General features: G+C 45.1%; 1 protein-coding gene across 1 annotated transcript in view; it reads right to left on the bottom strand.

Moving 5' to 3' along the window:
• Window positions 1-1,548: 1,548 nt before the first annotated feature.
• Window positions 1,549-26,564, bottom strand: part of LOC117750490 (aryl hydrocarbon receptor-like) — a 32,845-nt gene continuing 7,829 nt past the window's right edge. The window contains exons 3-11 of the mRNA XM_034561729.1: window positions 16,357-16,445; window positions 10,893-10,982; window positions 10,210-10,342; window positions 8,218-8,351; window positions 7,655-7,857; window positions 7,468-7,577; window positions 4,273-4,414; window positions 2,517-4,065; window positions 1,549-1,683 (exon numbers count right to left, since the gene is read on the bottom strand). Coding sequence (XP_034417620.1) covers window positions 1,549-1,683; window positions 2,517-4,065; window positions 4,273-4,414; window positions 7,468-7,577; window positions 7,655-7,857; window positions 8,218-8,351; window positions 10,210-10,342; window positions 10,893-10,982; window positions 16,357-16,445 — 2,585 coding nt within the window. The remainder of the gene's footprint in view (window positions 1,684-2,516; window positions 4,066-4,272; window positions 4,415-7,467; window positions 7,578-7,654; window positions 7,858-8,217; window positions 8,352-10,209; window positions 10,343-10,892; window positions 10,983-16,356; window positions 16,446-26,564) is intronic.

Raw genomic sequence — 26,564 nt, 5'->3', positions numbered from 1 at the left:
CTCACACATCGAACTCCAGAACAATCGAGAACACTTACCTGCTGCAGGAATAAATACAGGAAAGAAAACACAACAAAATAAAGTCGGTTCGACTTTTCACCATGAAATAAAAATAACATTTAAAAAAAGTCATCCAGGGGGTCCAACATCATAATAATCATATTTCAAGTGGAGGAAGATAAAACATTAAAAAAAAAAATTAAATGTGTAACGATTGTTTACGGACGTGTTTGTGCTCGTGAGGACATTAACCCGTCACCTGAAATGTGCCTCGGAAAAAAAAATATTAATAAAAAAGAAACACCAGACCGGTCCACGTTGAGATCCCCCCCCCCCCCCCCCCCCCCCCCCGGCCGTGTTACCCACAACCCCCGGCGCCCCCCCCCCGGCCCCTACACGTCTGCATTGACTGGCTGCTATGAAATAAAGTGCATGATATTTCTAGCCGTAATTTCCGTATTCTATACATTAAAAAAAAAGAAACAATAACGTGTGGAATAATCTCGTTATTGATGAGCTCAACAAAAGGAAGAAAAATTAAAAGATTACATTCTTGTGACACGACGGGGGGGGGGAAAAAAACTACTTGTGAGCGATGCTGTCGGAAACAAAAACCTTGGGGGGGGGGGGGGGTCGTGTGTGTGTGTGTGTGTGTTTGACGGTGCGTTTCGGATGCCCCCCCCCCCCCCCCAAAAAAAAACCCCAGGAAAATAAAAAAATAAATAAAAAGTCACAACAATAAAACTGCATTAGACGCCCCTCTCACATATTATGGGAGTAATATTCCTCGGTACATTCACGACGTGGAGATGGACGACCGCCCGTCTTCGACCTCAGGCCGATGACGAATTCTGGTTTTCGTCCGTCCGACCGTCCGAAACTCAAATATTTATCCGATTCAGTTCCGTACGGGACGAGGAGAGTCGGAAAGAAACGACTACAAAAAAAAATAATCATACATTTTCCCCCTCAACCTGCTAATAAAGTGGTATTTCACAATTTATATTCAGCTTCTACTAATAAAGTGATGTCCGTCATTATATACCAATTATAACCCATTAAATGTGAATACTTTAGGACACTTCTTCCTTGGGTTAACTTGCGTTTTCACTGCGTACAAAATATTTTTTTTTTAAAAACACCACCTGACATGACAGATCAATAAAGTGTGCGTTCAAATTGAAATATTGGATGACGGCACGATTAATCCAATATTTGATTAATTCTGTTAATAACTCTAAATTCTGCTTCGTGTTTTTGCATCTCAAACTCGTCTTTAAAAAAAAAAAAAAAAAAACTGCATTACTTCAAATAAACTGAGCTCTCTCGACTGCATTATTGTAAACAAAGGACTCGTATGATAATATGACTTGAAATACAACACACACACACACACACACACGCGCGCACACACACACACACACACACGCCCCCCCCAAAAAATTGTAAAGAAAATAAAGAAAAAAATAAAAATAATTAAAAACCCGAAACCAACAGGCCCGTGTTTATTCCGTCTGCGGTGTGCATGTATAAGGCTGGTCCAGGAGGTCAGAGGTAGTCGGGGAGGCTGGACAGAGTCTCAGGGACGGGCATCTGGACTGTAGGGGGCGCTGCTCCGTTCCTATTGGGCAGCAGCGCACGGCCCCCTGGGTAATTACTGCTCAGGAGGAGGCCGTTCTCCATCTGCACGAGGGCGAGAGAGAGGAAGTGTCGTTGTGAAACGCAGGAAGAGGAAGCAGGATACATAATAAGTCACATCGAGCATATGAAATATATATAAAAAAAAGAAAAAAAAGAGAGGAAAGAAATGACGTGAAACCGTGTTTCAACATAAAAGATAGAACAATAATATTGTTTAAGTTGTACATTTATATTTTCCCTTTCTGGACATGCACAATGTCACCCACTAATCCTTTTCCAAGATAAAAACGATGTATAATTTTTAAGAATAAATAAAGATTAAATAAATCTCGCGATGTCGCGAAAAAATATAATTTTAAAGACTATTTCTAATACTTTAAGTACTTTAGTCTAAATCTTGCACGGAGGCACAAATACAATTCAGTTAGTACTTGGTAAAACAGAGGATTGAACTCTCCCTAATATCAAATCAATTCATTTAAGTATATATAAATATATATATACTGCACCTCCCCTGCAGGAGGCGCAGTTGAGGCCCACCGTTGAAAGGAAAGACCAGAATCCTGAGGACTCATCCTTCACTTGTTATGAATGTTCACCAGAACATTTGACCAGAAGTTAGATGATCTTCTGGGATCATAAAGTGCTTAAATCAAAGTGCAAAGAACATCTTAACAATTAATCTGATTGTTGAAGCTCTGGACCAAAGTCTTGGACCGACCCCGAGGGAACCAGATCTCGTGTGGCTGAACCCAAAAGAATGTTACTAAAGGACATGATGAAAATAATAATAAACGACCATTTGAGAAGTTGTGAGAAACGATCCGCGCCAACAGAAAGGGCCATTAAGTCGCTTTGTGTTTCAGCACCCTCACCTTGTTGGGAGCGGGGGGGTCGTGGGGGATCTCAGGGGCCACCATGGCGTAGTGGTCCAACTGCCGGCAGGGCTTGCCCACCCCGAGGATCTGCTCCAGGGAGACGTTGGGGGGAGGGCACTGCGACAGGCCGGAGAGGACCTGCGCCAAAGGAACCGGGATCTGCTCCGGCTGCAGTTTGCGGTTCGCCGCCTGGAAGGCCGACGCGGCGGACTCGGCCGCGCCCCCGCGCTGTCGCCCGTTCCTCCCGAACAAACCGCCCGCGGCGTAATCCGCAACGTCGATGTCCGGCACGTCGTAATCCACGCGAGGGTCTAGCGAGGCGTTCCTCGGGGGTCTCCGTCCGTTCTCGAGGCGACCCGGACCGAAGCCGTAGTCCGGCCACGGGGATTTGCCCGCCGCGTGCTCGACGCCGGAGATGCCGCGCAGGCCGTTGAGGTTGCTCGCCTTCTGGTCGGCACGGCACTGCTGTGAGAGATGGTTCTGCACTCTGGTCTGCTGCTGCTGGTGCTGGAGGTAGCGTTGGTGAAGCTCCCCGTCCAGCTCCGAGACCTTGCCATTGAAAACCGCCTGTTGCGTTTTGTAGTGCTGTATCCCCGCGGCGACCAGGAGGTCTTGAGCCGCCCATTGCCCATTGGCGATGGATTGGTTTTGGCCCGGCAGCTCTCCGTTGACTAAGGCGCCGGCCAGATGGTTGCCCTGCTGGTTCCAGTCGTGCGCCGCCTTATCCGGCCGCACGCTGAGGTGCTGCTGCATCTGCTGGGACAGTTGGAGGATGGGGGCGTGGCCCACCAGGGGAGGCTTGTGGTGAGGAAACTGCATTTGCGCGTCGGCGTCCGAAGGGGCGTCGCTTTCGGGGAGCGACGCCGTGGCGGCGGTGGAGCCCAGCGGCGCCGCCGCCCCCTGGCGCTCCGCGTTCTCCGTCTTCCCCTCTATGGAGTCGTAGATGTACGAGAGGATCTCGTCGTTCGTCAGGAGGTCGTCCAAGGTGGGCACGCGCTCGGGGTCCATCTCGACCCTGATCATCCGCTCGTCCAGCAGCAGCAGCTCCAGGTCCTCGGCGCTCAGCCCCAGACCTTCCAGAGCGCCGAACAGATCGCCGTTCGAACAGCCGCCCTCTTCCGAATCCACGACCCCGTGACCCTCCAGGGAGAGGGAGTCCAGAGTGGCCAGCAGCGGGTCGAAGCTGTTGCCGAGCTGTTGCTCGTCCCAGCTCCCGTGCAAGCCGGAGGAGGGTTCCGAGTCCGAGAAGCCCATTTGTTCCCCAAAGAAGCTGTGGAACGACATCTTGGGCTCCGGGGCCGGCTGGCAAACGTACACCGACTCGTCCTGACTCATGAGCGCCCCGAGGAGAGAGCCGGGGTCCAGGCCGTCCCTCAACATCCTTTCAGTCCGGCTCTTCTTCGACTTGCTGCCGTTTTTCTCGTGGCCACCGTCTCTGAAGGCCGCTAAGGGATGGTTGGACTGGTAGAGCAGGGCCTCGCCCGTGGCGTAGGTGAAGGGCAGATGCATGGAGCGCTTACACAGGTGCTCTCCTCCCTCTTCGTCACTATGGAGACGGGAAAAACCCAGGATTATTGTCTGGAGACAATTCATTTATTTGGGGGTGCAGAGCTTTGCAGGGGTTTAAACTCTACCTGCTTCTTTTCAATGGGATAATCTATCTGCACACATCAGATTATAAACTCTAATCTGTCGCCATGGAAACGTTAATATTAAATCAAGGCGCCGTGTTGGCCCACTTGGCCTGTCTTACAGGAGAGGCCTCTGGGTGGCGATGATGTAGTCCGGCTTGCTGTTCTTGTACACCAGCCTGGCGTTGGCCTGGACCCACTTCCATCGGTTCTCCTTGGTGAGGAGCCTGAACACCGTCAGTCCGCTCTCTCCAGTCTTCATCACTATGGATACGGGAAGCAAACACACGTTAAAGGGGTCCAAAAACAGAACTAAAGGGGTTCCTGACCCTTCCTCTCTTCAGCGTCTCACCGGCGGTACCGCTGACCTCGGGTCAGTGCGTTGCCTTACGGATGTCACCTCCGGTGCTTCGACCGGTGCCGGTGGCTTTGTGGGCCGTATCCTCTCCCCTGCAGCTTTGCTCAATCTGCTCCGTAATCCAGCGAAAAAAAAATCTGTCTGAACTCTCTGACCCGGTCGGAGCGGCGCTCCTCGACCTTTATGAACCGGCCCCTCGGACCAGCGCCAAGAGGCGAGTGATCGTGGGTCAGCGTCTCTTTTTGGGACCCTTTTTAACTGGGTCTTTATTGTTTGGATTTTGCCACTTTGTCCTCAATATTCTGCACGTAAGGAAACATTTGACGAGTTGTCGCAGAGCGTCCCACGTAACATCCCATAGTAACATCCCATAGTAACATCCCATAGTAACACCCCATAGTAACATCCCATAGTAACACCCCATAGTAACACCCCATAGTAACATCCCATAGTAACACCCCATAGTAACATTCCATAGTAACACCCCATAGTAACATCCCATAGTAACATCCCATAGTAACATCCCATAGTAACATCCCATAGTAACATTCCATAGTAACACCCCATAGTAACATCCCATAGTAACATCCCATAGTAACATCCCATAGTAACACCCCATAGTAACACCCCATAGTAACATCCCATAGTAACACCCCATAGTAACATCCCATAGTAACATTCCATAGTAACATCCCATAGTAACATCCCATAGTAACACCCCATAGTAACACCCCATAGTAACACCCCATAGTAACATCCCATAGTAACACCCCATAGTAACACCCCATAGTAACATCCCATAGTAACATCCCATAGTAACATCCCATAGTAACACCCCATAGTAACATCCCATAGTAACACCCCATAGTAACATCCCATAGTAACATCCCATAGTAACACCCTATAGTAACATCCCATAGTAACATCCCATAGTAACACCCCATAGTAACATCCCATAGTAACACCCCATAGTAACATCCCATAGTAACATCCCATAGTAACATCCCATAGTAACACCCCATAGTAACATCCCATAGTAACATCCCATAGTAACAGCCCATAGTAACATCCCATAGTAACATCCCATAGTAACACCCCATAGTAACATTCCATAGTAACATCCCATAGTAACACCCTATAGTAACATCCCATAGTAACATCCCATAGTAACATCCCATAGTAACACCCCATAGTAACATCCCATAGTAACACCCCATAGTAACATCCCATAGTAACATCCCATAGTAACAGCCCATAGTAACATCCCATAGTAACACCCCATAGTAACATCCCATAGTAACATCCCATAGTAACACCCCATAGTAACATCCCATAGTAACACCCCATAGTAACACCCCATAGTAACATCCCATAGTAACATCCCATAGTAACAGCCCATAGTAACATCCCATAGTAACATCCCATAGTAACATTCCATAGTAACACCCCATAGTAACATCCCATAGTAACATCCCATAGTAACATCCCATAGTAACACCCCATAGTAACATCCCATAGTAACATCCCATAGTAGCACCCTATAGTAACATCCCATAGTAACATCCCATAGTAACACCCCATAGTAACATCCCATAGTAACACCCCATAGTAACATCCCATAGTAACATCCCATAGTAACACCCCATAGTAACATCCCATAGTAACATTCCATAGTAACATCCCATAGTAACATCCCATAGTAACATCCCATAGTAACATTCCATAGTAACATCCCATAGTAACATCCCATAGTAACACCCCATAGTAACATCCCATAGTAACATCCCATAGTAACATTCCATAGTAACATCCCATAGTAACATTCCATAGTAACATCCCATAGTAACATTCCATAGTAACACCCCATAGTAACACCCCATAGTAACACCCCATAGTAACATCCCATAGTAACACCCCATAGTAACATCCCATAGTAACATTCCATAGTAACATCCCATAGTAACACCCCATAGTAACATCCCATAGTAACACCCCATAGTAACATCCCATAGTAACACCCCAAAACTGACGTTTTTCAATGAATAAAAGAGATTTTATTGGTGTCAATAAATACTTTAGCAAAAATGGCCTTTATTGGTTTCTTTCCAATCTTTAATATCTGCGAACGAGACTTAACTCTTGAATGCTTATATTTGTATGTTTTCAATCTCACATGCATAAAAAAAAATTATTATTGATTTGTTGAATGCATAAAACAAAGTATTGATTTATTGAATGCGTATCTCTTCTAAATGGCTGGTTTACTTATTCCAGATAATATACGGTGATGTGGAAATGATATTAAAGATGATCAGAAACATCCGCTCCTCTCTGGATTTATAGATTAGAAGTGAGTTGGGAAACACTGAAATAAAAGTGTCCTTATAAGGTGATTAATCAAGGTGAGCTTGTTGACCTTTGTAACAAAGGTCACTCCACATCTCTCCACAAAGTGTTTGGAGAATACGGACGTTAAATTAAGGAAATGCACTTTCGACACTTTAGCTTTTTATTGTCGTATTTTTATACGACGGATTATCATTTCGGTTTTATATATATTTCATTATTTTTATTGCAAATTACGATGTGATGACTCAAAAACTATCTTTTGTAAATTTTTATGTAATAACAACTTAAATCAACCTTGTAATAGATCTCTTTAAAGAAAATAGACCTCACCTTTTTGTATTTTACTATTATTTAATTGATATTTTAGGCCTTTATTCATAATGTATCATTTAGGCTGTAGTATCTGCCATGAGGTTGTTGCTGCTGCTGTTTATATTCCTTATGAATAAAAAATAAATAATATTAATACTGCTTTTGTTTTTGTTTAGTTTGTCGCGTTTTTCACGTGTTGCGCAATGACAACAACAAAGGATCCTTGAGCTCGCCAGCAGACGGGACGGAGGTTGCGGTTCCCGGTCGCGGGTCTCTCGATCCCCTGAACCCAACTTACTTCTGACGTGGTTCTCCGCGCAGTACAACATATCCGCCGCGTGGATGAACTGATAGCCAGAACCTCGAACCCGCAGTTCAGCCTCCGTGTAGCCCAGGACGATCTTCCCCCTGCAGGAAAATGAAAAAAACACATTACGACCTACGACCCTCTTCCGGGATCTCCTCCGACGTCAACGGTACCTCACTTTGCATCGCAGGCCAGAGGCGTGAAGTCCAGCTTGTGTTTGGTTCTGAAGATCATGTTCTTGGTCCTGATCTCCAGGATGGACGGCGGCTGCAGAGGAGTCGCGATGGCGAACAGCGCGAGCTGAGGCGGCGCCTTCCCTCCGTTCTCCTGCCGCTGGTTCTGCCCGCGCAGGAACTTCAGTCGGCCCTGGATGTTCAGAGCCTGGTGGGAGAAGGTGAGATGGCCGTGTGTGTTAGGAAGACACTCGATGACATCGTCTGTATCGTCTTCAGGGAGATCCAGTTCTCTGCTTCTGAACGCTCACATTTATTTACTTGAATCTAGTTTCCATCTCACTTCTGAACTTACAGAGAAACAGAGACAGAATCCTTTAGCTCCTCTACGCCTGAAATGTTTAAGTTCATGTCTCTCAAACACAGTTTACTGACATTAGAACAATCTGTAATCTATAAGAGGTCCACGCGTGTTTAATTCGCCGTGCACGATAGGGAAGAAGCATGTTTTAACGTTGTCAAAGTCAAGATGCCGTCGTTCCTGCAGGCGTTTGGACATTGAACCCACCAGGAAGCCGGAGGAGTTGTCCAGCAGGCAGCGGAAGCGACACATGAAGCTCCTCTCCAGGAAGGACGAGTTCTCCGGGGGAAGCTGATCGGGTTTGTAGGTGACCACGGACGAGCTGCTGTCCGGCTCCATCTCTGTGTTTACAACGAAAAACAACAATGCAGTTTAACTTGTTTTTTGACGTTCAAAAAAAAAACCTAAAAGCTCATTTTTTTTTTCAAAGTAAACATCTCATGCGTTCATTTCTTGAGCTGGACTTTAAATCCGGTCTCATGTAATCAGCAGCCCGGCATCACGTACGACGGACTTATGTAATGAGGCCCGGTCTTAACACACCAAGCGGGGGGAGTGTGTGTGTGTGTGTGTGTGTGTGTGAGGGGGGTCAGAGCTGTGGGTCCTGGTCTAAACACATTGCTCCACACACACGTAAGCAACTTACAACCCCAAGTGCAGATCTGGGACCACTTTACCTCCTAAGCCACGCCGAAGATTACCGAGTCATGTGACTTGACCTGAGCATGGTTTTACGGCTTAACGCCTGAAACTGTGTTTACCTAACCGGACGATGTTTATGTCCAAAATGTGTGTGTCCTCACAGGCTGAGGGGGCTGCAGTGGAGCTGTAATAAATGTCGGATGTACAGAGACTTGATGCATGTTCAACCGAGCAAAAGTTTGCCAGTATCCCCACTTTCCATAGAGAAGAGATTACTGAGGGGCCCCAAAGGTCAGGGGGTCACCCTGGAACTTCATTTACAAAATGCACCAACCGAGAGAAGCAAAATGACCAAAAAGAAACATAAAAAGACTACAAAGAGACACAAAAGACTACAAAAAACCCTCAAAAGATTACAAAGAGACTCAAAACGTCAACAAACAGACACAAAATGTAAACAAAGAGACACGAAACAACAAAAAGACACAAAACGTCAACAAAGAGACACAAAGAGACACAAAGCGAGCAAAAAAAGAAGCAAAATGACTTCAAAGAAACACAAAAAGACTACAAAGAGACTCAAAACATCAACAAAGAGAAACAAAATGTAAACAAAGAGACACAAAACGTCAACAGAGACACAAAGCGAGCAAAAAAGAAACAAAATGACCTCAAAGAAACACAAAAAGACTACAAAGAGACTCAAAAGATTACAAAGAGACTCAAAACATCAACAAAGAGAAACAAAATGTAAACAAGGAGACACAAAACGTCAACAAAGAGACACAAAGCGAGCAAAAAAAGAAACAAAATGACCTCAAAGAAACACAAAAAGACTACAAAAAAAACTAAAAAGTTAAGAAAGAGACTCAAAAGACTACAAATAGATTAAAAACTCAACAAACAGACACAAAATGTCAACAAAGAGACAAAAAACGAGCAAAAAAAGAAACAAAATGACCTCAAAGAAACACAAAAAGACTACAAAAAAAACTAAAAAGTTAAGAAAGAGACTCAAAAGACTACAAATAGATTAAAAACTCAACAAACAGACACAAAATGTCAACAAACAGACACAAAACGTCAACAAAATAGACACAAAGCGAGCAAAAAAAGAAACAAAATTACCTCAAAGAAACACAAAACATAAATCGACTATTAAGAGACACAAAAAGACAACAAACAGGTAAAATACAAAAAGACAACAAATGGACACAAAACAAACAGGTAAAATACAAAAAGACAACAAATGGACACAAAACAAACAGGTAAAATACAAAATGACAACAAAGAGACACAAAGCATTAACAAAAAAAACACACACACAGAAATGACATCAGACACACAAAACGACCAAAAGACACAAACAAAGATACAAAATAACCACAAAAAGACACAAAGTAACAGATGTAACAGCCCTTCTGGCAGAAACACTACGAGATGAAACAGAACCAACAACAAAACATTCCAAAAACAACACATACTGTATATTTTTTAGTGTTTTCCCTGTTTCAGTCCCACTGGGATCTCTCAATGGCAGGAGGAGGGGGTCCTCACCTTGGGGGGAGTCCTGGGTGATGGCGGGCGCGGCGGCCGCAGGAGGATTCAAGGCCCAGTGCAGGTTCCTCCTGAGCTCCTGCTGGTCCTCCGTGTGGACCAGCTCGAACACACTCTGGTGCATGACGTCGGTCTGAGAAAACGATAGCGACATTGAGGTTGTGTATGCAGGATTGTACGTCTGGAAAATAAGTGTACTTATAGTACGCCGGTCGGGGGTGTTGCATGATAGTAACTGGTGTGTGTGAGTGTGTGCACTCTCGTGCAGTCACGGAGGTATTAGTGGAAGTGGTTCTGAGCGAACCTCTTGTGTACTTCTTGGAAACACGAGGTAAACACATCAGCTGGCTGTCAAACGAGTGGATGCCGCTGAGCCTGTGAGGGGGGGGGGGGGGGGGGGGGGGGGGGGCGCTAAAGGCCAAGCTGTAAATAGGTCAGGCCCTGTTGCCGGTGACTCTCGAGCGACGGGTCGTACGAGACCCCCGAGCCGCTCACCAGCAGATGCTGCACGCGAGGCTCTCCGCCCGGACCCGGTCTTCGTTTGGAGAACAGAGCCCCTGCTGGCTTTAAAAGGATCAGACGTGTGCTCCTCGAGACTCTACAGAGCTGCGTCCAAGCTAGGCGAGCACGTTAAAACATGCATTCCGATCTCAAGTGTGTGCTATGTGTGTAGAAAGGAGTACCTGGTGGAAGCCCAGGTAGTCCTGGATGGTGTGAGAGGAGTAGAAGATGGTCCCGCCGGCCGTGAGCACCATGACGAACCCGTTGAGAGCCTGCAGGTCAAACAGAAGGACGCAGAGGCCTTCAATTATGTTCGTTAAGAAAATGGAAAACGCAGCGTACGATGTGAGGTGATCCTGATAAATGTCGCTCATTTTAGGAGCTACGGGAAAATGACCAAATATAAACATCAAACGTCAACAAAGAGACACAAAACAACCACAAAGAGACACAAAATGTCAACAAAGAGACACAAAACAACCACAAAGAGACACAACACGTCAGCAAAGAGACACAAAACGTCAACAAAAAGACACAAAACAAACACAAAGAGACACAAAACAACCACAAAGAGACACAAAATGTCAGCAAAGAGACACAAAACAACCACAAAGAGACACAAAACAACCACAAAGAGACACAAATGTCAACAAAGAGACACAAAACAACCACAAAGAGACACAAAACAACCACAAAGAGACACAACACATCAGCAGACACAAAACGTCAACAAAGAGACACAAAACAAACACAAAGAGACACAAATGTCAACAAAGAGACACAAAACAACTACAAAGAGACACAACACGTCAGCAAAGAGACACAAAACAACCACAAAGAGACACAAATGTCAACAAAGAGACACAAAACGTCAACAAAAAGACACAAAACAAACACAGAGACACAAAACAACCACAAAGAAACATAAATGTCAACAAAGAGACACAAAACAACCACAAAGAGACACAAAACAACCACAAAGAGACACAACACATCAACAAAGAGATACAAAATGTCAACAAAAATACACAAAACAACCACAAAGAGACACAACACATCAACAAAGAGACACAAAACAACCACAAAGAGACACAACACATCAACAAAGAGATACAAAATGTCAACAAAAATACACAAAACAACCACAAAGAGACACAACACATCAACAAAGAGATACAAAATGTCAACAAAAATACACAAAACAACCACAAAGAGACACAACACATCAACAAAGAGACACAAAACAACCACAAAGAGACAAAGAAAAACCGACACAAAGTGGCCACAAAGAGACACTTCATCATCATGAATGGAGTGTGTGTGTCTGGCTGCTGTGCAGGAGGGGGGAGGGGGGAGGAGGGGGGGGGGGGGGGGGGTGCTTGTCTTTGCCCAGCGGCCCATTGTCATCACCTCATAATATATTATGATGAAAGTATATAGTATAGTATAACTGTTACAGACACACACACTGTGAGTCAACAGGGGCTTCATGTTGCCTCTCTACGACTTACTGAGTTCATTTGTGTATTTGTACCTCCAGATGTGTGTTTTCAGGTAAATAAATCTGAATATATTACATATAATATTTCGTTGTGCCTCAATGCAGACCTTTAGATATATAAAGAGTATGAGCACAAATATAGTGGCCTCTTTTTACTGATATTAATTATTTAATTTGTGTATATGGTTATATATATATATAATATATATTATATATGGTTATATATATAATATATATTATATATGGTTATATATATATATATATATTATATATGGTTATATATGCAGTATAACAGCTGCAGAGTGGAGATTCAGGTTTGTGATGTAAGAGTAGATTGGAGAACGATACAGGAAGGAAGGAAGGAAGGAAGGAAGGAAGGAAGGAAGGAGACCAGGAAGCACGTCAGGTGAAATGGAGCACACTGATTGTTTCTCTTCAAAGGGGAACAGCTGGTGCAACGTTTCCACCTCACTAAACGCTTCACGGCCTTTACCAAATGTTACCACACACACACACACACACACACACCCACACACACACACACACACACATGACGATGAAGAAAGAGGAGCCCGTAATTAAAACTTTCGGACATTTTTCTTTTTTCTTCTTCCCGGGTCTGAATAATTGATGCGCTCGCATCTCGTCTATAATTCACCGACGTCTGATGTGAAGGAAATAAACCGCATTCCTGAACCGCTCTCATCCCGACGATGAGGAGGAGGAGGAGGATGATGATGAGGAGGATGATGAGAAAGAGGAGGAGGATGATGAGGAGAAAGAGGAGGATGAGGACGAGGAGGAGGAGGACTCTTTTACTCCAAATGAGCTTTAGTTTCTCATTTGCAACGATGATGATGATGATGATGATGATGATGCAGCTGGTGCTGGTCGGCCATGCGGATGAACAAAGCCGTGGTCATCTTCCTGGACACCGTGAGTAAGGCCGACGCGGTGGTGGAGAGACGGGGTCGTGGTGTCCGACACGCACGTCCCCGTCTCTCCTCTGTACACACCGGCGGTTAAAGTGACGGTGTCCAACGTCCCCCCGTTCGTGAAGGACGAGGATTTGGTGGGGGAACTGTCCAGGTACGGGAGGGTTACTTCCCAGGTGAGGAAGCTGTCCTCTGGGTTCAGGTCTCAGCTCCAGAGACACGTGGTGTCTCACCGGAGACAGCTGTTCATGGTCCTCAACGACAGGAACGGGGCCCTGAACACCTCATTCAGAGTGAGAGTGGAGGGGTGTGTGTATGTCTGTTTCGCAACGTCAGACGACATGAGGTGTTTTAGTTGTGGGAGGGAGGGACACCAGAGCAGGGCCTGTCCTCAGAAGACATCTGGTGGACAGGAGGGCGCCGAGGGGAACCCGACCGAGAGAGACACCGGGGAGGACGGAGGGGACAAGGAGGGAGGCCAGGAGGACGGAGGGGACAAGGAGGGAGGCCGGGAGGAGGCGGGTGGGGTGCAGGAGGGGGGAAGTGGGGCGCAGGAGGGGAGCACGGAGGGGTGGTGATAGAGAACCACTTCTCTGATGTGCCGAGGCTCGCTAGGTCCATTAGGCACCACATGGCCGGTAAAGCAGGTAAAAGCTTTACAAAGCAGGAGGGCTACAGGCTTAGAAAGATAGCGCAGAATGTGGAGAGAGAGATAAGGGAGGGTGAGGAGGTCCTGCAGAGACTTCCAGAGGCGACGGTGGCTGCCCTGCTCCGAGGACGAGGACGAGAGGGAGAGGCTGCAGGAAGAGGAGAAGGACGGGACGGAGATGCTGCAGGAGGAGGAGAAGGACGGGACGGAGATGCTGCAGGAGGAGGAGAAGGACGGGACGGAGAGGCTGCAGGAAGAGGAGAAGGACGGGACGGAGATGCTGCAGGAGGAGGAGAAGGACGGGACGGAGAGGCTGCAGGAAGAGGAGAAGGACGGGACGGAGAGGCTGCAGGAGGAGGAGAAGGACGGGATGGAGAGGCTGCAGGAGGAGGAGAAGGACGGGACGGAGAGGCTGAAGGAGAAGGACGGGACGGAGAGGCTGCAGGAAGAGGAGAAGGACGGGACGGAGAGGCTGCAGGAGGAGGAGAAGGACGGGACGGAGAGGCTGCAGGAGGAGGAGAAGGACGGGACGGAGATGCTGCAGGAGGAGGAGGAGGACGGGACGGAGAGGCTGCAGGAGGAGGAGAAGGACGGGACGGAGAGGCTGCAGGAGGAGGAGAAGGACGGGATGGAGATGCTGCAGGAAGAGGAGAAGGACGGGACGGAGAGGCTGCAGGAGGAGGAGGAGGACGGGACGGAGAGGCTGCAGGAGGAGGAGAAGGACGGGATGGAGATGCTGCAGGAAGAGGAGAAGGACGGGACGGAGAGGCTGCAGGAGGAGGAGAAGGACGGGATGGAGAGGCTGCAGGAGGAGGAGAAGGACGGGACGGAGATGCTGCAGGAAGAGGAGAAGGACGGGACGGAGAGGCTGCAGGAGGAGGAGAAGGACGGGACGGAGATGCTGCAGGAGGAGGAGGAGGACGGGACGGAGAGGCTGCAGGAGGAGGAGAAGGACGGGACGGAGAGGCTGCAGGAGGAGGAGGAGGACGGGACGGAGAGGCTGCAGGAGGAGGAGAAGGACGGGATGGAGATGCTGCAGGAAGAGGAGAAGGACGGGACGGAGAGGCTGCAGGAGGAGGAGAAGGACGGGATGGAGAGGCTGCAGGAGGAGGAGAAGGACGGGACGGAGAGGCTGCAGGAAGAGGAGAAGGACGGGACGGAGAGGCTGCAGGAGGAGGAGAAGGACGGGATGGAGATGCTGCAGGAAGAGGAGAAGGACGGGACGGAGAGGCTGCAGGAGGAGGAGAAGGACGGGACGGAGAGGCTGCAGGAGGAGGAGAAGGACGGGACGGAGATGCTGCAGGAGGTTGAGAAGAAGATGCTGCAGGAGGAAGAAGAGGAAACTCCCGACTCCATACTGAGTGGGGTCTCAGGACCTCTCAGGGACACAAAAGGTTTTTGTTGTTGGGTTTAGTTGGTTCATGTGTCTGTATGTTCGTATTGTTCTATGTAGAAATAAAGTTTTTGTAAAAATCAAAAAAAAAATCTCTCTCTGTCTACGTCTCTCTCTCTCTCTCTCTCGCTGTCTATGTCTCTCTCTCTCTCTCTCTCTGTCTATGTCTCTCTCTCTCTCTCTCTCTCTCTGTCTATGTCTCTCTCTCGCTCTCTCCTGACTGTGACGTCCGGCAAAAATATTTATATTTAGAGATTTTCAAATAGTGAATTTGGCATTTTACAAAATGAGGATATGATTTTATTTGATTAGTATTTTTTATTTGCTCCTTATGTCAAACGTTGTAAAAACTATGGACAGAGTATCACAATTTCTGAAGGTCGTTGAACTAAGTAATGTTTAAAATGTGTTTTTTATTTACTAAATTGACTCGTGAAGCTACAGAGGAACTTCACCGCGGTCACATGACCTCACGAAGGCCAACTAGCCACTTGTTAGCAACGGCTTTTTTTGTTTTTTTTAAACACATAAAAAGCTTGAAAACTCATATTTTAATGTCGTAAAACAAAACCTTAAATCTCATATTTCAGACATAAAAACAAAAAAAACACGTACAAAACATAAAAGAGGGAGACGGGGAAACAGGAAGTGAAAAACTGCTGACTCGTCTCTGGCTTTTAAGGACATCGGTACAGCGATTTTACCCTAATTACAGTTTTTATGCTAAGCTAGGCTAACCAACTGCCCATAATGAGTATTGATCTTCTCATTTAACAAACTGACAGGAATCATGTCAGAAACGACAAAAATATGACAAAAAGTTGTAAAAAAATCCCGCTTTAAACATCACAGTTCTGTAAAAAAAAAAAAAAAAAAAAAAAGAATCCATATTTAGGCATGAATTAATTTAAATTGAAGTAGAAGTTATCCCAACATGGAGCTCTCAGATTAGGGATGCGGCAGACAGCGCCAGACGTACTGAGCGGTAAGCCGGCCTGAGCCTCTGAGCCGCCGCTTTGGCCTAAATAGATTTTGGGCAACGAAAAAAAAACTAAAAAACAAAGTGATGAAGTGTGTTCGTAGTGAAATGAGAGAGATGGAGAGAGAGAGAGATGGAGAGAGATATGGAGAGAGAGATAGAGAGAGATGGAGAGAGGAGGTTTCATACCTGCAGCAACAGCTCGCCTTCAGGAATCTTGGCCTCCGCTTTGCTGTCGTCATCGTTCACCGGAGGGGGAGTCGCTCCGGTCAGGGCGACTGGAGAGAGAGAGAGAGGGAGGAGGGAGGTGGAGGAGAGAGGGAGGGTGGGAGGAGGACGAGAGACAGGGAGGGAGGAGGAGAGAGACAGGGAGGGTGGGAGGAGGAGGAGAGAGGGAGGGAGAGAGACAGGGAGGGTGGGAGGAGGACGAGAGAGACAGGGAGGGAGGAGGAGGAGAGAGACAGGGGGGGAAGGAGGGATGAGGGAGGAGAGAGACAGGGAGGGAGGAGGAGGAGAGAGACAGGGAGGGAGGACGAGAGAGACAGGGAGGGAGAGAGACAGGGAGGGTGGGAGGAGGACGAGAGAGACAGGGAGGGAGGAGGAGGAGGAGAGAGACAGGGAGGGAGGACGAGAGAGACAGGGAGGGAGGAGGAGAGAGACAGGGAGGGAGGAGGAGGAGGAGAGAGGGAGGGAGAGAGGGAGGAGGGAGGTGGAGGAGAGAGGGAGGGTGGGAGGAGGACGAGAGAGACAGGGAGGGAGAAGGAGGAGGATAGAGGGAGGGAGAGAGGGAGGGAGGGAGGGAGGAGGAGAGAGACAGGGAGGGAGGAGGAGGAGAGAGACAGGGAGGGAGGACGAGAGAGACAGGGAGGGAGGAGGAGAGAGACAGGGAGGGAGGAGGAGGAGGAGAGAGGGAGGGAGGAGGGAGGTGGAGGAGAGAGGGAGGGAGGGAGGAGGAGAGAGACAGGGAGGGAAGGAGGGATGAGGGAGGAGAGAGGGAGGGAGAGAGGGAGGGAGGGATGAGGAGAGAGACAGGGAGGGAAGGAGTGAGGGAGGGAAGGAGTGAGGGAGGGAGGGAGTGAGACAGGAAGGAGAGAGACAGGGAGGGAGGGAGACAGGAGGAGGAGGGAGGTAGGATGAGGAGAGAGACAGGGAGGGAAGGAGTGAGGGAGAGAAGGGAGTGAGACAGGAAGGAGAGACAGGGAGACAGGAAGGAGAGAGGGATTGAGGGAGGGAGGGAGACAGACAGACAGGCAGGGAGGAGGAGGAGGAGGAGGAGGAGGAGAGAGGCCGACAGGTGCTTTTAGTCATGTGATCACGTCGGCCTCTCAAACGTCACGTGAGACCTGAAGGTCGACTTCAGACCGGCTCACAACGAGACCTCCAAGAACCAGAATGGGGTACGAGACACAAGGTTGTTGTTGTTGTTGTTGTTGTTCAAATATGTTATGTAGATAAAAGAGGTGTCCAAAAAAAAGACAATTATGTGACCGCGGTAAATTTACCAAAATAATAATAACATGTGCATCAAAATCTATTAAAACAAGACTTAATGAATTTTGAAGAAATACTTTTTTTTCTTTCCGAAATCCAAAAAGTATAAAAGCACAAACGTTGTGTTCACGTTATTCTCTACGAGCAGGATTTCTGAACTGGTTTCCACCACTGGTTTAACTGGTTGTACATCTCAGTCTGCAGATGTAAAACGATGTATAAACAATAACAACAATAACAATACGATACTACAACAATGTGGAGGAGAAGTTCAATAAACTGAACTCAATTTATTAAATCTGATCCGTGTTGTTTATTCGCCTGGTTTTATGCTTTTCGTCCGATTTAGAACAATCGGCCTCTAGTGGCCAAACTCGGTATTACAACAACAAACAACACATTCACGCTCCTGTTCCTTCAGTCAGAAACACAGGAAAGAAACATTTGGAGCACTAAATGGATCACCAAATGTATTTCTTCTCACTTTCTCTCTCCCGTTTGACACAAAAACGTCTAAATAATATAAAATGTCGAGTGCCGGTCGACACTCTATACGGTCAGAGTCCGTGCGAGTGTTTTTTTTTGTTGTATTTTGACGAAAACGTCTATTAAATTAATTCAGCTCGGTTAATAAATGCAGCCGCGTGTCCTCTCGTCTCATCGACATTGATTGGATTGAAGTAACGACTGATCTCAGCTCAGTTGTTATACGTGATGTCATGAGAAAGAGAGCAGTGGTCAGTCGGGGACGCGTTAATCTCTGACCCCTCTCTGGCAGGCGACCCGTGATGACCCTTGACCCCCGGGGGCGATGTATGACATGATTGGGTGACTGGGTTCTGGGTCAGATCTTTTGTTGTCTGGCTGAAGGGGGGTTAACAAGGAGTCCATCCGAAGGGGGCGGGGCCTGAGCATATGGGCTTTGGGGGGGGGGGCTCGTACCTTCACACGAGGCACGGCTTTGGTTCGACACCCCCTGACCTTATTCCCATACACCTTGGGTCGAGAACAATGCGCGACTTAATCTGACGCCTCCCTTTGTCTGAAACTTGTGTTGAAACTCGAGTCAATTTAAACATTTTTACGAGTCATTCATCAAGAAAAAATACACAAAAAATATAGTAAACATTAAAAAAATTAACAATTAAAATACCACTCGTAATTAATTGGAAAAGCTGTTTTTAGTCGCTGTTTAATTACCAATTCAAGTTTTCCTATTGAAAATTGTGTTTCTACTTTTAAATGTATTAATATTCACGCATACGTTAGCACAATACTCTGCAGTATTTTAACTGTTTTTGTGTACTAATTTGTCAAATTGTCTCCTTTATTAAACCACATCTGTGGTTAACACTAAATAAACTGCTTATTGTTATTATTATGAAAAAGAAACAAACATAAAGATATATTATTTCTTAGTGCGTTCCCAGCCAGAGACAGACGGGCACGTTGTGAGTGTCCTATCACATCGTTTGGGGGGGGGGGGGGGGGGGGGGGCCTCAGTCACTGATGCATTATGGGACATTCAGTTTGGTTGCAGCTGCAGCTTTAATAGCTAAAGGTCAAAGCTGATTTTACATGGTTACATCATCATCTGTTAAAGTCTAATTATAAGTGTTCTGTCATCTCTAGAATATACATATATATATATATATATATATATATATATATATATATTATCTGATAAAAAGAAAGAAAACAAAACGTTATTATAATAATTGCTTCCTAATAGAGAAGAAAACAACGCTTGTTGTGATAATTGTTTCCTAATAACAATAAAACAACGCTTGTTGTGATCATTGTTTCCTAATAACAATAAAACAACGCTTGTTGTCCTCTCTGTTTGTCCTAACAACAGGACAACAGGCCCAGCCGTGTGCACCCGGTTCTCCTTCGTCAGCATCTGTTTGTTCTCCGGTAGTTTCCGCATCAGAAGCCTCAGGTACGCAACGCAGAGGAAGAGCAGCTCTCGTTATCGAGCTTCAGCGGGCTCGCACGCACACAGACACACACACACACACACACACACACACACACACACACACACAACCAACAAAAGTACATCGACGCACAGGATGTGTTTTTTTGTTTTGCTCCCATTCGTCAGTATATTATGACGTGTGATCAGGGTTGCAAAATTCCAGGAATATTCAAAGTTGGAAACTTTCCACGGGAATTAACGGGAATTAAAGGGAATTAACGGGAATAAAATGGACATTTTGGGGTAATTTAACTGTATTTACCGCGTCATAAGCAGACATGCATGCAAACATTTATAATACAACTTTTAAAAATGACATTTTTGACTTAATTGACATTTTGTGAGTAGAACTTTATTCTTTCATCGAACAACAAAAACATGAACGTTGAATAAAAAAGGTGTATTCCCTATGATCACCACCCCCCAACCCACATTTCTTTTTTTAGTGTTTTTCCCTGAATCTAAATGCTTTCTTCCTGGACCTCATCAACGTCCTCCTCACTGCTGTAAAAAGTCTACTGTATACAAATAAACTTGGTATTAAAATGAACATGGCTTCAGTTTACCAAGTAATCAATATACTATATGACAAACAGTGTTGGGAAAGTTCACTTTCTACATGAACTAGTTCACACCAGTATTAAACTGTCTTTAACCAGTAACAGACTGCCTTAAACCAGTAATAAACTGCCTTAAATCAGTATTAAACTGTCTTTAACCAGTAATATACTTCCTTAAATTACTATTAGACTGCCATAAACTAGTATTAAACTGTCTTAAACCAGTAATAAACTGCCATTAACCAGTATTAAACTGTCTTTAACCAGTAACGGACTGCCATAAACCAGTATTAAACTGTCTTTAACCAGTAACAGACTGCCATTAACCAGTATTAAACTGTCTTTAACCAGTAACAGACTGCCATTAACCAGTATTAAACTGTCTTTAACCAGTAACAGACTGCCATAAACCAGTATTAAACTGTCTTTAACCAGTAACAGACTGCCATAAACCAGTATTAAACTGTCTTTAACCAGTAACAGACTGCCATAAACCAGTATTAAACTGTCTTTAACCAGTAACAGACTGCCATAAACCAGTATTAAACTGTCTTTAACCAGTAACAGACTGCCATAAACCAGTATTAAACTGTCTTTAACCAGTAACAGACTGCCATAAACCAGTATTAAACTGTCTTTAACCAGTAACAGACTGCCATTAACCAGTATTAAACTGTCTTTAACCAGTAACGGACTGCCATAAACCAGTATTAAACTGTCTTTAACCAGTAACAGACTGCCATAAACCAGTATTAAACTGTCTTTAACCAGTAACAGACTTCCTTAAATTACTATTAGACTGTCTTTAACCAGTAACAGACTGCCATAAACCAGTATTAAACTGTCTTTAACCAGTAACAGACTGCCATAAACCAGTATTAAACTGTCTTAAACCAGTAATAAACTGCCATTAACCAGTATTAAACTGTCTTTAACCAGTAACGGACTGCCATAAACCAGTATTAAACTGTCTTTAACCAGTAACAGACTGCCATTAACCAGTATTAAACTGTCTTTAACCAGTAACAGACTGCCATTAACCAGTATTAAACTGTCTTTAACCAGTAACAGACTGCCATAAACTAGTATTAAACTGTCTTAAACCAGTAATAAACTGCCATTAACCAGTATTAAACTGTCTTTAACCAGTAACGGACTGCCATAAACCAGTATTAAACTGTCTTTAACCAGTAACGGACTGCCATAAACCAGTATTAAACTGTCTTTAACCAGTAACAGACTGCCATAAACCAGTATTAAACTGTCTTTAACCAGTAACGGACTGCCATAAACCAGTATTAAACTGTCTTTAACCAGTAACAGACTGCCATAAACCAGTATTAAACTGTCTTTAACCAGTAACAGACTTCCTTAAATTACTATTAGACTGTCTTTAACCAGTAACAGACTGCCATAAACCAGTATTAAACTGTCTTTAACCAGTAACAGACTGCCATAAACCAGTATTAAACTGTCTTAAACCAGTAATAAACTGCCATTAACCAGTATTAAACTGTCTTTAACCAGTAACGGACTGCCATAAACCAGTATTAAACTGTCTTTAACCAGTAACAGACTGCCATTAACCAGTATTAAACTGTCTTTAACCAGTAACAGACTGCCATTAACCAGTATTAAACTGTCTTTAACCAGTAACAGACTGCCATAAACTAGTATTAAACTGTCTTAAACCAGTAATAAACTGCCATTAACCAGTATTAAACTGTCTTTAACCAGTAACGGACTGCCATAAACCAGTATTAAACTGTCTTTAACCAGTAACAGACTGCCATTAACCAGTATTAAACTGTCTTTAACCAGTAACAGACTGCCATAAACCAGTATTAAACTGTCTTTAACCAGTAACAGACTGCCATAAACCAGTATTAAACTGTCTTTAACCAGTAACAGACTGCCATTAACCAGTATTAAACTGTCTTTAACCAGTAACGGACTGCCATAAACCAGTATTAAACTGTCTTTAACCAGTAACGGACTGCCATAAACCAGTATTAAACTGTCTTTAACCAGTAACAGACTGCCATAAACCAGTATTAAACTGTCTTTAACCAGTAACAGACTGCCATTAACCAGTATTAAACTGTCTTTAACCAGTAACAGACTGCCATAAACCAGTATTAAACTGTCTTTAACCAGTAACGGACTGCCATAAACCAGTATTAAACTGTCTTTAACCAGTAACAGACTGCCATAAACCAGTATTAAACTGTCTTTAACCAGTAACAGACTTCCTTAAATTACTATTAGACTGTCTTTAACCAGTAACAGACTGCCATAAACCAGTATTAAACTGTCTTTAACCAGTAACAGACTGCCATAAACCAGTATTAAACTGTCTTAAACCAGTAATAAACTGCCATTAACCAGTATTAAACTGTCTTTAACCAGTAACGGACTGCCATAAACCAGTATTAAACTGTCTTTAACCAGTAACAGACTGCCATTAACCAGTATTAAACTGTCTTTAACCAGTAACAGACTGCCATTAACCAGTATTAAACTGTCTTTAACCAGTAACAGACTGCCATAAACTAGTATTAAACTGTCTTAAACCAGTAATAAACTGCCATTAACCAGTATTAAACTGTCTTTAACCAGTAACGGACTGCCATAAACCAGTATTAAACTGTCTTTAACCAGTAACAGACTGCCATTAACCAGTATTAAACTGTCTTTAACCAGTAACAGACTGCCATTAACCAGTATTAAACTGTCTTTAACCAGTAACAGACTGCCATAAACCAGTATTAAACTGTCTTTAACCAGTAACAGACTGCCATAAACCAGTATTAAACTGTCTTTAACCAGTAACAGACTGCCATTAACCAGTATTAAACTGTCTTTAACCAGTAACGGACTGCCATAAACCAGTATTAAACTGTCTTTAACCAGTAACGGACTGCCATAAACCAGTATTAAACTGTCTTTAACCAGTAACAGACTGCCATAAACCAGTATTAAACTGTCTTTAACCAGTAACAGACTGCCTTAAACCAGTATTAAACTGTCTTTAACCAGTAACAGACTGCCTTAAACCAGTATTAAACTGTCTTTAACCAGTAACAGACTGCCTTAAACCAGTATTAAACTGTCTTTAACCAGTAACAGACTGCCTTAAACCAGTATTAAACTGTCTTTAACCAGTAACAGACTGCCTTAAACCAGTATTAAACTGTCTTTAACCAGTAACAGACTGCCTTAAACCAGTATTAAACTGTCTTTAACCAGTAACAGACTGCCTTAAACCAGTATTAAACTGTCTTTAACCAGTAACAGACTGCCTTAAACCAGTAAGAATGGTGGGCGTTACACACACAGCTTCCATTCACATGATGGGTATCTAAAGAAGTCCCTTACTGGTTACTGGTAGTGGGACTGGCATCGGCATCGTCATCGTCAAACCACTCTCGGCCTTTCTCGAGAGACGCAGAGCGTGAACGACGTTCTTGGACACACCCACTTGTGATTGGCTCACCGGGTAGCCATGACAACAGGGGTCTTCTTCTCACTCATTTTTACTGGCAGGACTGAATATATAGTTTCCTCCGAGATTATAAATATATATTTGGGGGGGGGGCATAAAGCTTAAAAGAGACAGAGGCTTTTCTCTCCGTTAGCCGGAACATTTAGCTCTTTTATCTTTAGCTCGCTGCGAACATTTATCCGACATTTGGAGCGTTTTCAATTCGTCCCGTCGTGCTATATTTACAACGGGATTATCGGGGATGTTCTGTGCCTGCGCCGCCTCAATCCCCGGCCCGTCCTGGCCGCTCTCCAGGACGCCGTTACAGGTCGGCGTGTGCCCTCGATGACAACCAAAACACACACACACACACACACACAACGCTGCCAAAAAAAGAGACTTAACAAAGCCTTTTTGCGACCAATCACAGGACAGATTTGGGACGGTTACTTAACGCCAACGAGCTGCAGCCGAAACCGATACCGAGGGACACTTTCTCTTCTCCGGGGCGGAGTTATTTTTAGACGGGTGTAGTCGCGCAGACTTCGGCGAGCTTTACGACGCGGCTCGAGCTACAGCGTTAGTATTTTTATCCACAAACAATGCAGAATTAACTTGTTTGTTTACGCCACACACGTCGCATGATGTGACGATAGCAGGAGTCTGAATCATGAAACGGGGCTATATTTGGACGGCGTTAACCCCGCGCATTAAGGTGACGATTACAGGACAGGCCCCTCCCACTTGGCACTCTACTCTCAGGAAGCAAACTCATCGCACTCGCTCTTTTCTGCAGGTTTTTAAAAAAAAAAATGTTTATATATATTTTTTTCTTCCACATTACTGGTGACTTCCACATGTCGGTCACGTTTATTCTCTTACGTCTGTGGGACTCGATCCTAAAACCTGCAGAGTTTGCATGCTTAAGGATGAATAAAGTAATATCGTATCTTATGCACCATGTAGGTTTATTTAACTTTATGAACGTATTCATGTGTCATTAGTTAGAGTTAAAAAAAACGGCAAACTCTGGCTCCCGATTGGATGAACGCTGCTATCTGCAGGTCTGTGATTGGCCGTTGCTTTCCGATGACATGCCTCCACAAGATTTGGATAATCAAGAGTTCTTTGAACATCAAAAACGTGAAATACTAAACGTATCGGTCCTTCTGCGATAATCAAAATATTATCGCACAGAGGTTTCAAAAAGGTATCGCATATTTCACGAACAGATTCGTGGAGTTTTTGAGCGTTTTAGCAACAGAAACCTTTAGAAAACGTTAAAAAAAATTAAATAAACTCACATTTCTTGTGTGGTATTTGTATTTGTTAATACCTGATGAACACGTCAACGCACGAATAATTATAATACAATAACAAACGTGCAATTCTGCATAATAAGTACTTTTGCTATGTTGGATGCACAGACTGTTGCACTTTAAGATCTGAGTGCTTCCTCTGTTCATACCGGCTGAGTTGTGGGTTTATAACGCAGAACGTTCTAAAAGATGGAACCGGCCTCACAGGAACCCGCACGTCGAAGGTCGACGAGCTACACGGCAGCGCGATGCTGTTTCTCCTCGGCCCGGCGAACGTGTGTGTCAGCATGTGTGTGTGTGTGTGTGTGTGTGTGTGTGTTTGTGTGTTAATATAAATATATAACATTTCAACTCCTTCACCCCCCCAAACACTGCAGAAAAATGAACACGCGACGCAAACATACCGCCCCCACATCCACTGACATACACATGGATGCACACACACACACACACACACACACACACACACACACACACACACACACACACACGTATAGAGGCTGAACATGAACATGCGGTCACTAATGCAGGAGGGGGGAGCACACACCCTGTGCTGCGCTCGTGTCTCCCGAGGTTTTCTCAATCACATGGTTGCATATTTGCTTATGGGAGAGGCAGAAAAGGTGGGAGGAGGTGAGGAGGGAGGAGGTAAGGAGTGATGGGATTCGGGGGGCGGGGTCACCGCTGATTGGCAGGTCCCCCACCCCCCCCTTTTCGGTGGCCTGCATTCCTCTCTGTGCCGTATCGTGATCAAGCGGGGCTGGGGGGATGGGGGCTAAGCCTGTAGGGGAAGGACGGAGGGAAGGATGGGCAGAGGGAGGGAGGGAGCGAGGGAACGAGGAAAGGAGGGAGGCGAGGGGTCGCCCTTTTCAAAATAACAACTCGCCGCCCTCATTCAGACCCAAGCAGACACACACCGGTGTCCCGACGTGTCACAAGACTTCCAGCTTGCATAACCAATCCTGCGGCGGCGTGCTATGGAAGCGCTGTCGGAATGCGGATGTTTCCAGCTGCGAGCCAGCGCTGTGTCACCGGCCAAAACATGTATGCACATTAATTACATTAACACCGAGTTATTTGGCCTCTCGGAGGCTCGTGTCCCGATCCGGCAGGAGTTGCGTAATGCGCAACAAGGATTCAGAACAGATATGACTGCCTTGTGGAAACGTGTGAAACATTAATATCTCCTCTCGCTGCCGCTGAAAGGACGTAAAACACAAAGTCAAGAGTGTCTCACCGTCGATGGAGGATCATTACACTGGTGACGATATACAAATACATAAAGACAAACATCTGTGCAACTTCGAGGGGAGTTACTTATATTATATATTGGTTGGATATCTCTTTGTTTCACTCCATGAATCAGAAAAAAGTACTAACATGTTCTATAAATGAGCTTCATAATATATAGTTGTTATTAATAAATGTGTATAAATGAGTCTCTGAATGCTGTGTGAACAAACCCCTCTGCATAAAGCTTCAGAATATATATTTTGTATTAATAAATGTGTATAAATGAGTCACTGAATGCTGTGTGAACAAACCCCTCTGCATAAAGCTTC

Source organism: Cyclopterus lumpus, chromosome 21 (genome assembly GCF_009769545.1).
Source record: "Cyclopterus lumpus isolate fCycLum1 chromosome 21, fCycLum1.pri, whole genome shotgun sequence".
NCBI classification, from domain to species: Eukaryota; Metazoa; Chordata; class Actinopteri; order Perciformes; family Cyclopteridae; genus Cyclopterus; species Cyclopterus lumpus.
Note: the sequence above shows the minus strand (reverse complement) of the source record. Positions and strands in the feature narration are given on the sequence as shown.